We start from the raw sequence: 13,445 nt of genomic DNA, 5'->3' as shown, positions 1-13,445 counted from the left end.
AGTGAATGTCACCTGTGTGCTTATGGAGGCCAGAGAAGTCACTTGAGTCCTTCGAGCTGGAATTCCAGATGGTTGTAAATTACCCGATCTGGGATATCTGCTTGGGTCCTCTGGAAGAGCAGCACTTGTTCTTAACCTCTGTACCATCTCTCCAGCCCCACAAACTAGTTTTCTTTAAGTATTTTTTTATTGGCTGTGTTTTATATTCATCTTATGTAACTCTGTGGTCATTGCTGGTTAATATTCTGCAGAAGCAGTTTCTAACAAAGGACCCTGGACAAATTATCCCCCTAAGATATTAGGTTATCACCCACAGGACAGACAGCATAAAATTCAAGAGTAGGCTTGGCTTAAGAGCCATCCCTTTTATACCACTTAGTTGCTTAAAATTTACTCATAAAGGGTTTTATTGGCACTAACTCCTTGGCCTCTGTTACTTGTCCCTCATGATATGAGACCGTGTCAGCCCATCTGGGTCAGATCTTGTCCCAGTAATGAAGGAAAGTTGATATCGAACCAGATGCTAATCATCAATGTCTTCAAAGAAAATTGCTCAGAAGCAAGAAAGGGAGTTATCAACTCTGAATGAAGTCACACTGGACAGGGGGTGCCTGCCTTTCATTGAGAGGCTGAAGCAGGGGGGTTTTGAGTTTGAGGACAGCCAGGGTTTCATAGGAAGAACCTGTCTCAAAACAGCAACAGGGATGGAATCACTTACAGAAGCCTTTCCAAAAGCAGCTCAAGCCAAGAAGTAACAGCTTTGTGGCGCTTATGCATGGTCACATGGTCACATGTGCTCTGACTTTGGCCCCTCCAATGCTACTTGTGATATTTCTTTCAGTAATAAAAGTATTTCAGATATTTTCACAAACCCAGCATATCACCAGCATATCTCTCAGAAACTGAGGTCTGAAAACAAAGAAGAGAAGTGTCCTGACAGCAGAGGAGACATTTTAGAGAGACTGTGCTGTCAGATTGCTAAAACAATGGTTCCCAAAGCGTTAAAAAATCTTGATACCACCTTACACCCATCAGAATGGCTAAGATCAAAAACACTGAAGACAGCTTATGCTGGAGAGGATGTGGAGCAAGGGAACTCTCCTCCACTGTTGGTGGGAATGCAAGCTTGAACAGCCACTTTGGAAATCAATATGGCACTTTCTTAGAAAATTAGGAATCAATCTCCCCCAAGACTCAGCTATACCTCTCTTGGGCATATTCCTAAGGAATGCTCAATCACACCACAAGGGCACATGCTTAGCTATGTTCATATCAGCATTGTTTGTAATAGCCAGAACCTGGAAACAACCTAGATGCCCTTCAACTGAAGAATGGATAAAGAAAATGTGGTACATATACACAATGGAGTACTACTCAGCAGAGAAAAACAATGACATCATTAGGTTTGCAGGCAAATGGATGGAACTAGAAAAAATCATCCTGAGTGAGGTAACCCAGACTCAGAAAGACAAACATGGTATGTACTCACTCACAGGTGGATACTAGATGTAAAACAAAGGATGACTAGACTGCTACTCACAACTCCAGGGAGGCTACCTAGTAAAGAGAACCCTAAGAAAGACACAGGGATCGCCCAACGACAGAGAAATACATGAGATCTACAAACCAGACGTGAGGGGGGGTGGTAATGGAGGGCAAGGGTAGGGGGAAAGAGAGCTTAGGGGAGGGGGAGATCCCAGCTGGGTCAAGAACAGAGAGAGAGAACAAGGAAAGAGATACCATGATAAATGAAGACCCCATGGGAATAGGAAGAAGCAAAGTGCTAGAGAGGTCCCCAGAAATCCACAAAGATACCTCCACAATAGACTACTGACAATGGTTGAGAGAAAGCCCAAACTGACCTACTCTGGTAATCGGATGGCCGAACACCCTTACTGTCATGATAGAACTCTCATCCAGTGACTGATGGAAGTGGCCCCAGGCTTGGGGATCTGGAGCTCTGAGAGTCCAATTGGCGAGAAAGAGGAGGGATTCTGTGAGTGAGAGATGTTGAGACCATGACTGGAAAAAGCACAGGAACAAATAGCCAAACTAGTGGAAACACATGAACTATGAACCAATAGCTGAGGAGCCCCCAACTGGATCAGGCCCTCTGGATAAGTGAGACAGTCAATTAACTTGAACTGTTTGGGAGGCCCCCAGGCAGTGGGACCGGGACCTGTCCTTTGGTGCATGGGCTGGCTTTTTGGAGCCTGGGGCCTATGCTGGGACACTTTGCTCAGCCTTGGTGAAGGGAGGAGGGGACTGGACCTGCCTCAACTGAATCTACCAGGCTGAGCTGAATCTCCAGGGGAGACCTTGCCCTGGAGGAAATGGGAATGGGGGGTGGATTGAAGGGAGGGGGGGAGGAGGAGGGAGGACAGGGGAATCCGTGGCTGATACGTAAAATTAAATTGAATTATAAAATTTTTAAAAAAGTGAAAAAAAATCTCAAGCCTAGGAAACTAGATCAGTCAATAACGCACTTGCCACACAAGCATGGGGACCTGAGTTCAGTTCCCACCACCCACATAAAAAGTGCATTTACAATCCCAGTGCCTGGGAGGTGGGTCCTGGGGGTTTGCTGACCAGCCAGCCCAGCCTAATCGGTGAGCTCCAGATCCCAGAGAGAAATGCTGTCCCCAAATCTAAGGTAGATGCCTCATGAGCAATAATATCTGAAGTTGACCTCTAACCTATACAGAGAGACAGAGAGAGAGAGAGAGAGAGAGAGAGAGAGAGAGAGAGAGAGAGGAGAGAATTAAAATTCCCCTAGGGATCTCACACTTGCAGCATTGAAAGACTGAAACTCTGCTTCCAGAGAAGAAACTTGCCTCCAAGGAAGAGAGAACACACGGTGCTAACAACTTTTCAAGACCACCCTGCAGAACAGAGCAGAGGCAAGCCCGTGACGGGTCAGTATTGAGGGGAGCACACCCTGCCCAGGGCTGCTTTCCTGTACATCCTGCTTGTCCGGTATTAAGCCTAAACTCATGTCAGTGTCGTGAAGATGAACACTTTTTCTTCCTCTTGTCACTGCAGCCAGATTGATTGCCTCTCCTTCCTGCTCCTTTCACTAGCCCTGTCTCTTTAATTGGTGTGCTGGGACAGACTGTTCATTATGCCTTCCAGAGCCCGGGCTTGGACACGAAAACTCTGGAAACAACTGGACTCCTTTACTTGTCCCTCTTCCCGATGTGGCCACACTGAACACATACTCTTTCTCTGCCTTTCACGACTGCTTTTCTCTTTAACTGGAATTTATTGGGACTTCCCAATCCTGGACCTTAACCCTAAAACTTTTCGGTACACTATTTCCAAATAAAATCTCCTTTGGTGATTTTATTTGGAAACATGTGAATTTTGAGAGACTACATACAATTCAACCTGAAATGGAGAACAGGAAAAAGAACAGTGGGGGCCTAAATCCTGACTATCCACAGGACTATGGCATTTGAGGAGGGAAGAGCCCCCTTGGTGGCTGCCCTGCTGGCCCTGGAGACTGAATGCATCCTCTCACAGCCAGGCCCAGCCTGTGACTTTCTGTAGGCTGACAGCAAAGGATGCCAGCGGCTGGTCTGTGGCCGCTGACTGGGTGTTCCTGGCATTTCTGAGGTAATAAACATGGGCACAGCAGGATGGACTGGGTCCCAGCACCTGTGAGGTGGCACTACTCCACGAGGTGTCACATCCACAGCTTTGCCACTAAAACAGGCCCCAAAAACTCAGAAGAGCAAAAATTCAAACTTCAGTCTGTTCTTCAGCACCCTTTCAATATGCTCCCTTCTTAGGTAGAGGACCCTAAAACAATGGCCCAAAGAACTACAATTGCCCAGTGCCTACAGAGAAAATAGGCTGAAACCCTGGCACCAAGGGAAAGGCTTGCCTCCCTGGAAGAGATTTTACGTGGTTCAGACAGCCTCTCTCACAGCTAAATCAGCATCTGCCTTTCTTTCTATAAAATTGTAATATTGTCTTTTCTACAAAATTGTCACATTGTTCCAGGAAAGGGGAAAGAATCTAAGTTTTCTATCTCCAGTTCTGGTCAAACTGTAAATAAATCCATTTTCTTTTACCAATGTCTGTTCTCAAATTTCTTCTGAAATACAGGGAAACCAAAGAGAAGCTTATGGACTGAGCTGCCAGGTAACCTGTGGAGGTCACCCATGGCAGGTGGCCGTGTCCATTACAGCTGCTCCACGGGGCTAGAGCTTTTGTGTGCCCACCCCCATCCTCAGCACCGTAAGAAACCAACTGTGTCCTAACAGAGCGGGCTTCATCTGCAGGGAACTACAGAGCTGTTCTCTGTACGCAGCTAAGCAAGACCCGGACTCCCAAGAGAGCCAAGCTGGAAGGGAGCCCAGAGCCCTGCAGCCCCCTTTGTCACCAACGCCAGTTCCAGTAGAAGAAACTGTCTCAAAACCCATAGCCAGCTGGCACAGGCCTCAGCATCTTGACCCTAGACGAGGAGGCCCTCTTCGGGGCTCAATGCTGACCCACTTTTACAGTTCAAATGATTGTTTAACCCATTTCCACCTAATATTAAATGCAAACGGTTGAAACCTGTTAGCTAAGACAAGCCCTGGAGACTTGATAGCAGTCCAATCAGCCATTCAACATTAATGGACCTTGAGGAGCCTGCGGGACACTCTGGGGAGAGAGTGGAGTCTGCTCTGAACACTTAAGTCTTGCCATCAGGAAAACAATTGTTAGAAATATGCAGCAGAAGACACTCAACCCCGACAGGTACGATAAATAAGGAAACACAGCGGGAAATCATAGCATGGTGGCATGGTAGCATGGTGGCACTGGCTTCCAGCCCTAGCCTTCAGGGGGCCCAAGTGAGAAGACCACAAGTTCAAGGCCATCCTAGGCCACATAGAGAAACCCTTGGCATAAAATGAAATAGGCCAAGAAAATGAATAAAGAGGTAACTGGCCTGGCGGACAGAAGTGGGTCCCTGAACCTCCGTTTGCCCTTCTGAAGCAGAAGATCTGGAACACAAGAGGTTTCTTTCATTGATATCATGCTTGGGTCTGGTTTGAGGCCTTTCAGATGTGCTGACAGCAGTTGTTTTAATCATTCGTGGGGAGAGTTGTTGCTGTTCCCCAAAAGCCATGCAAGCATCACCCCTCTATCAAATCAGGCAATTCAACCACAAGTGGGGAGCCTGGTGGCTCTGAAGCCCATGCCCTTGTCTCCTGTTCTGATCCAGTCCCCTATCTCCTCTGCAGTAGAAAGCAGTTTCCCCCAAGCCCAGGAACCTGGGAAGTCTGGGGACAGCAGCCCATCCTGGAACCTGTCAGACCCATTCAGGAGTGAAGACTTCCGACAAGGGTCCCAAGACTCTGGGAAGAGCCACGGCTTGCGGCCAGCCCACCCCACACTTACTTTGCCTTCTCCTGGGGTCTTTTGTGCTCCCTTGGAGGACTTGGAGGAGGTGGAGCCAGCGCCCTGCATGCGCCGGGGCCTCAGGTCACTCAGGGTGCTGAGATATTTCTTGCGCAGGGCTAGCAGCTCTTGAAGATATTGCAGGCAGTCCTGGGTACGCGAGTACATCCAGGCACGGTCCTCCTGCTGCAGGTAGTGCAGGCTGGTGTCCATGCTGTGGGTGCTTCTGTACTTTTTTAAGGACTCACTGGACTTCTCGAAGTGCTCCCCAACCACATACATGGAGCTACTACGAATCAGCCTGACAGTGGGGCTGGCTCCCGCGTAGTAGGGGCGCTCGGCCGCTGCCTTCCCCTGCGGGCCGTGGTGGAAGATGGAATGGAGCTTTCTGAACATGGTGCTCCGTTTCCCTCCGTGGGAACCGTTGGCCGGCCGCATAGGTGTCACTTGATCCAGCTGTAGGCAGAGGAGCCCACAGCCAGGCCCTGCGCCCTGCCTCCCAGAAGGTTCAGCTCTCACAACCCCAGCGAGGAACAGCTGTCTGTGTCAGGCAGGCAACCTGCACCTCTCTCATAGGGGACGCTTACATAGGAGACAGCGCCAGGCAGGCCTTTCAAAGCAGCTGCTGAAAATATGTCCTATGCTTTTCCATGGAAAGCTTCAGCTGGAGGGAGCTCGTGGCGACATTCTACCTGCTCAGTCATTATCTTTCCTTTGCGTTTTCCGTCCTCAAGAGAGGTCTCAGCAGGTTTGCCTTGATCTTCCCGAAGTTTTCATAGTTCTGCCTAAACTGAGCTGGCCCTGGTGCTGAATTTTGTAGGTCCGAAATAAAATCTTACTCTTCAGGGACACCCTCTACCAAAACCCAGGTGTTGCTCTGGATGAGATCCAGCCCCCCACCCCCACCCCCCTTGTAGGCCAGAGTGGACATGACCAGGGTCCTTAGCAGGAGCTGGCAGATGCCCTGATAAACCCGACTCTAAGCAGGCATCTGAGCGTCCTGGAGGAGGCTGGCCCTGCGTAAGAGGACCTCATGGAGGTCACCTGATAGCAGGTCTTTGAGGGCTAGAGGATTCAGGTATCTGGATCACGACTTTTAGCACAAATGCGTCAGTGAGTAGATGGATGATCACATACACTGGGGAAGATTCATTTCTCCTGAGTGCATTTTTAACTCAGAACAACCCAAACCAAACAAATTACTTCTCAGGAACACTGAGTTATTAGCACCTCAGCAACCTTCCTCCCAGTTTTCACAGTTCCATTCAGAACTTTCATTTATCTCTGGAGTTTATTTTCATCTAGGCTTGGACCTGAGAACTGGATCCTGAGTGTCTCTAATGCAGGTATTTCTTTGGGTGTAGGTCAGGACAGTACAGGAGCTGTGGGCTAAATAGTATGTGTAATGTACTGTTGTGTGAATCCACACATTTTAGTTTTGTTGTTTGCCGGGTTTACTTTATTTTATTTTTTAAATAGAAAGCATTTATAGCTCTATCAGATACAAAGAAAAACATCTTTAAAAGTTTATATCCCGCTCTAAAATAGGTATTCATTTTAAGTCATCATAGACTACCATATGAAGGCATTGTTTGTACTGGGGCGTCCTCTGTGTGTGTTCTTCTCCTGGGCAGGTTGGGGACAGAGTTCCTCAAGTATGAAGCTGTTTAAGAACCTCCCCACTTCCCCCACAGAGGGATTTAGGGAAGATAAAGTATTTTCCAGTGAATACTAGTATATTCAGTGTTTAGCTTTCTGGGGAGGGAGACAGGGTCTTAACCATCATCTTTAATGGCCATCAGTTCACAAGAATAAGGGGAGCCCATGGGAGAGATTTGTCTAAGGTCTAAACAGTTCAGCTGCAAGCCCCATGTTCTCCCTCAAAAAGTCACCAAGATGCATCTCCCCTTGACTCTTTCTGTCTCTGAGTTCATTGGGGCACAGTGTGGAGGAGCCCATAGAGAGCAGGTCCAGAGGCCTCTCTTCTCAGAAGTGCCCATGACTGGGAAACTCAGCCTTCCTTAGGAGACGATGCCAGTGACTAGTGGACATGTTTATGCTGCGTGCATCAAGAAAAATGTGTGAAGCGATTTTAAAGACAGTACCTACTCTCCAGAATGTCACCTGCAGCCTCATCTTTTACTCACAAAGGGCATAAAACTAGCTTCCTCCACACATGCCCTTCTTTCTGCACTCCTCTCTGCTGGATTCTTCTCAAGGGCCAGACTTAGGGGGAACAGCTGGTAATGGCTCTTGCACTGGACCCTGATGACCTAAGTTCAACCCTAGGTAATAGATGAGAGACACACACACAATAGACACAGAGTCAGACATGTTCAAGCATGTATGCACACACATATAAATATACGTAGTAAAAATGTTAAGAATTAAAAAGAAGTAGAACATTGAGGGGGAAAAAGATGGCTGTTCATTTGCAGAACACTTTACACCAATAGACAAAACATCATCAACAGACACAGCCCAAGAGGAGGCTTTAATCACCTACTGTCCCCAAAGCCACGCCTCTCACTAGCCTCAGGGGTGTCTGGGAAGAGGCAAGGCTATCTTCTCTGCAGGACGAAGGAACTGCCTCCAGGGCGACTCCTCAGCCTTGAGTTACTTAGATTTTCTGATGGTCTCGGCTGTAAGAAATAGTGTGAATCTGCAGGATTGTTTGGCTTGGCCTGGGAGGAGGGTACTAGACCTACCTGGACTGAGTCTACCAGGTTGACCTCAGTCTGTGGGGAAGGCTTTGCCCTGGAGGAGATGGGAATGGGGGGGGGGCATTGGGGGGAAGGTGAGGGGGACGGGAGGGGGGAGAACAAGGGAATCCGTGAATGATATGTAGAACTGAATTGTATTGCAAAATAAATTAAAATAAATTAAAAAAAAAAAAAAAAAAAAGAAAACATGTTTCTTAAAAATGAAATTTGGAAAGCAATTCTCTTTGAAAACAATTTAAAGTATTGGCCCAGTATTGAAATCACTCAGAAATGGTGCAAGCAATCAAAGATTCTTTTCCTAATTAAAATTTGATTCCTAATTAAATTTTTTTAATTAAATTAATTTCCTAATTAAAATTCTCTATATAAAAAAAAAAAAAGAAATAGTGTGAATAACCTTGTGGTTTTACACAGCATGTTTTGCAAACTGCAAATGCCTTCAAATGCCTGGCCCTCCAGGCTCCATCTCCTCTTGAATTGTGAAGAGCTCTGGACAGGTACCACCTGAGAAGGGAAAATGAGGCAGCTTCACCCCCCCCCCCAAGCCTAGCTCTGCATCCCCTTGGGCCGGGGTCGGTGCTGCAGCAGACCTGCTGTTTTTGGAGAAGTCTGAGCCTTGAGACTTGAGCAGAGAACCTGCCTAAAGTTAGTCTGTGTGATGAGCTTTGCATTATTTCAGAATGATAAATTCTTACAATTTGCACAGTGGCATCCCCACCACCAGCAGGAGATCCTGGCAGTGATGCCAGGAGAAGCAACGGGCAGTGTGAACAGGGTGACTGAGTTCTGTATGCTCTAAGGGAGCCTCATCTCGCACAGCTGCTCATAGCCTAATGGGGCCAAGCAGAGCGGCAGGAAAGAATGCAGCCATTCAGATCTTGGCTACTTACCAGCTTAAGATAATCATTTAAACTTGCTGAGCTTTGGATCCTTCCTCTGCAAAAGTTGATACCTGCTCATTCCACAGAGTGCTCTTGTAATTGAATGAGATAATACAGACTGGGTGAGCAGCATGTTGTGTCTGTGCTATTAAAGTACATACTTCCTTAGGCCAGGTGTGGTGGCACACATCTTTATGCCAGCACTCAGGAGGCAGAGGCAGGTGGATCTCTGAGTTTGAGGCCAGCCAGGTCTACAAAGCAAATCCAGACAGCCCAGACTACACAGAGAAATTCTGCTCAAAAAAAAAAAAAAAAAATGAACAGATAAAAAGCACACACACCCTATTCTATGCAGGTTCTAGAATGTTTATGAGGTAATTGTGTTAGTCGATATTCTAGTGCCATTTCTGGTGTTGATTCACTGACAAAAAAGCAGCTTTAGAGAGAAGTGGTTTAGAAACAGAATAGTCACAATTTCAGGCTCCAGTTCATCATAGCAGAGACGTCAAGGCAGGGACTTAAAACAGCTGGCCACATCACTCCTACACTTGAGAGCAGAGAGGAATGAATGCATGTGTGCTTAGTGTCCAGCTAGCTTTCTCTGTTCTTATACCATCCAGGGCCCCAAACTAGGGAGGGACACATTCCACTTTCAGGCTGGGTCTTCCATAGTCAATTAGGGCAATTGAGACAACCCCCCTACCAGACAATCCCACAGACCAACCTGATCTAGGGAACCCCTCATTCAGACACTCTGACAATTAAAACTAACCATCGTGGCCAGTATTTCATTTCCACAATAAAACAACAGAGAGATGCAACTTAAGGAAGGAAACATTTGACTCACAGCCACCAAGGTCCATGGTCAGCTGGACCACATGGTCTACTTCTTTGGCCCTGAGGTGAGACTAAGCATCTAGGCAGCAGGATGTGTAGAGAGGAAGCATCTCACCCCATAGCAGCCAGGAAGCAAAGAAAGGATCATTCAATGGACAAGACACACTTCAAAGGTCCCCAACGCTCTGCTCCCTCCAACTCAGCTCCATCTCCTAATTGTGCCACCTCCTCAAAATGTCATCGAATTATAAAGCTATCAGTGGATTAACCTTCCTATGATGTCATAGCCCCTGTGGCCTTACAACCTTCTCAAGCCTCCGCTCTCAAAACTGCCGCAATGAGAATTAAGCCTTCCATACATGAGCCCTTTGGGGGCAACACTGTCAAACCATAACAATAGCACTTCTCTCTCCCTGCTTCTGCTCCCTTTCCCACCATAGTTTATTCTCCATTTCTGTAGATTCAACTTTAAAATCCACATGTAAGTGTGACTATGAGATAGCTTTCGATCTGTCTTAGCACGATGTCCCCGAGGCCATGCGTGTTATGGCAGGATCTTCTCTTCTGAGACAGAATAATATCCCACTGTATACCTGGAACAGTTTCTTTTTTTCACTCATTGATCAGATGTTTTGGCTGTTTTTACATCCTGGTTGCGGTGACAGTATGCAGATATATAAGACAAGTCCAGAAAGAGGGGAATGGTCCTATTAGATCAAGAGCATGTTAGAAGTGTATTATGTATTTCAAACATACACAATAAAAAAATAAACAAAAAACAACAAAATGAGATAATGTAAAGAGAGCACCAACTGTCCTATCTCCTCCATTCAAAGTAGCATTTTAATAGTATAAAATATCACCACGGTTTCTATCTCACAGCCCCTGCCAGTTGCAAAGCTTCTTTCCCAGACGCATGTTTGAATTCAGTCAAACTCCAGAAGCCTGCCATGCTTCGATATTTATAAAAGTCCACAGGCCTGGACAGGTCCCTAAGTAACAATCAGATGAGATACTGCTGGGTGCTCCCACCACCCTGAGGAGGGTCTGTTTCCCAGATGCCAGTTGGTTGGCCTGTCTGGAGCAGCCAGCTGCTCACAGGCCACCTGCCCTGCACCTTTCCTTTTCTGGCAGGATTCCAATGAGCACCTCACCCCCTTGCCTACAGCCAGGTGCATAGCTGCCGTTGGAACAGCCTGGGTCCTCAATGGAACGCGCATCTCAACGTTATAGCTCTTTCAAGCCCACAGGCCAGTACCTGCACTTTCTAAAGAGAGTGCTGACTGAAACAACAATAAACTGCCAAATGTTTTTGTTCCCAATGGCAGGTCTGGAAATCCCTGTCACCCTGTTCCTGACGAGGAGAAAGGTGACTTTGAGTCAGCTCAATGCTTCCCAGAGGTGAGGAGAATGTTGGACCAGAGCAGTTGAGGGGCTGCAGGAAGACTGTGGAGGAAGAAGGGGATGCTGAGAGAAGGAAGCGATCAAATTCCTCCACTGAATAGTTAATGAAGGGTAAGATTACAAAGTTCGACAACATGGATCCCATGTCATGGTGGGCCATTTGCACAGCTTCCTGGAACATTCCACTTTCTGACTATGCTGAATGGCAAGGAAAAGAATTCTCCCTGTAGACAGCTTCCCCAGCTCAGAAAGCGATGCTGTTTGCTTGAATTTTTGACCAAATAAAGTGAAAATCATCTTTATCTGATGAAACCTGCCCCCAGAACAGAACATGCCTAAGCCTCTCTGGGTACCTCCTCTATCCACAGTGACAGAAAGTGGGGCAGAAAGGACCTTATCACCCTGCTTTCTGACATGCTTGGAGACCCTGAAACACAAGCACATGAGCAAACATTGGCTCTCTGAGGTTCACAAGACAAAATGCTGTGCCCTAGGACCCAGAGGGCAAGAAGGCACAGCCCCCATATGAGAACAATGTGGACTGCCAATAAGAAGAGGTGCAATGGAGAGCAGTAGCTTGACTAAGTAAGATTCGAGAGAGCTCTATGTGTGAGTTGATGAAGAATATGTCCCCATTATTCATGGAAGAGTTCTTTTCATCCATAAAGAAGAATGATGGCTAGAACTGGAGATGATTAATATTTACCAAAATGAGTCAACTCCAAAAGACAATAATCCCAGGTTTTCTCTCACAGTCAGAATCTAGTTTTGTTTTGATTGGTTTTGTTTGGTTTTGGTTTTTCTAGACAAGGTTTCCCTGTGTAGCCCTAGCTGTCCTGGAACCAGCTCTGCAGACCAAGCTAGCCTAGAGCACACAGGGATCCCCCTGCCTCTGCCTCCTGAGTGCTGGGGTTAAAGGCTCAGAATCTGGTTGCAAGCAATATGAAAACATAAGGAATTTGTGATGGGGAAGGGGACTAGAGAGTGGGACAGAACGGGGTGTAACCATGAGCAAACACAGCACACAAACGCATGCAATGTCGTAATGAAACCCATTTTTCTGTGTGCTGATTTTAAACATCTGTGAAAGGATAATGAGGAGTTAAAGAAAGTAAAATATCCTAAAGAAGATTGGAGAGGAGTGATGGGAGGCTGGTGCGCACAGCGTGAGTCGGGAGGAAGGTGATCACAGCTGAAAAGGGCTGTGAGGTTAGGCTGACAACTGCAGTTGGCTTTTGCTGGTGGTCTGGAGATGGAGCCTCCTCATGCTAGGCAAGTTCCCTAACACTGATCTACATTCCCAGCACAAGTCACCTGTGGGGTTAACCTTAATAATCTACTTGGATGGATTAGCAAACACTCCTGGATGTGTCTGAGGGAGCTACCAGATGTTAGACCCCAAGGGCTCTGGTCTAATGCACTGATAGATTTGATGGTGCTGCTGGGAGGGGTCAAAAAGTAGGAGGCAAGGACTAGATGAACAAAGTAGGCATTGAAGGTGTGCTTGGGGGCTATGCCTTGCCCTGGCCTCTCTCTGTACTCCTCTCAACTTCCTGTCTGTCAGGAAGTGAAAATCAGCCTCTGCCATACACCATGATGCTCTGCCCAAGATCCTGAGGACAGCCCTGCCACTAAGTCCCAGTTCCATGATGCTCTGCCCAAGATCATGGTACCAAGTGATCATGTACTGAACTCTCTAAAACCATAAGCCAAAATAAAAAAAAAATCCTTCACTGTTCCCCTTAAGCTGTTAGTATCAGGCATTTAATCACAGCAATGAGAAAATTAACCAACACAGATCCTTTTGCCAGAGCCTATAAAGCATTAGCATTGTTTTTGGAAAATGTGCTTCCTGTAGGCAAAGGCCAGGTGAGGGATTCATGTTGGCACCACAGTGGAGAGAATCACTGTGTATGGTTCTTTTCAAGTTGATTCCAGCACCTCTTTGGCTGCCTGATTGACCTAGAGGTGAGAAAGGGGAGAGTGGTGGACTCAAAGGTCAGCTGGCCTCCCGGACAGCCTTTCTGAAGGACTGGGGAGCCTATAGTGGCCTGAGAAAGGAATGGTTAGAGAGTTCTGCCAGTTGCTGGTCTCTGAGCCTGAGAAGTATTGGGGGAGGTTTTCCAAACATAATTTCATAGGGGGTAAATCCTTCCCTATATGGTGTTGTACCCAGAGTCCCCCAAAGACCACCAAGGGACCAAATCCA

General features: G+C 47.0%; 1 protein-coding gene across 1 annotated transcript in view; it reads right to left on the bottom strand.

The window, feature by feature from the left end:
- The window catches only part of CUNH13orf42 (chromosome unknown C13orf42 homolog), a 28,537-nt gene extending 22,683 nt beyond the window's left edge, over positions 1-5,854 (bottom strand). Inside the window, exons 1-2 of the mRNA XM_052732991.1 lie at positions 5,388-5,854; positions 3,019-3,029 (exon numbers count right to left, since the gene is read on the bottom strand). Coding sequence (XP_052588951.1) covers positions 3,019-3,029; positions 5,388-5,829 — 453 coding nt within the window. The 5' untranslated portion in view covers positions 5,830-5,854. The remainder of the gene's footprint in view (positions 1-3,018; positions 3,030-5,387) is intronic.
- Between the last annotated feature and the right edge of the window lie 7,591 nt (positions 5,855-13,445).

Source organism: Peromyscus californicus, unplaced genomic scaffold (genome assembly GCF_007827085.1).
Source record: "Peromyscus californicus insignis strain IS unplaced genomic scaffold, ASM782708v3 Scaffold_12__1_contigs__length_115047231, whole genome shotgun sequence".
Classification (NCBI taxonomy): Eukaryota; Metazoa; Chordata; class Mammalia; order Rodentia; family Cricetidae; genus Peromyscus; species Peromyscus californicus.
The sequence above is the reverse complement of the archived record's forward strand: the minus strand, read 5'-3'. Positions and strand labels throughout refer to the sequence as shown.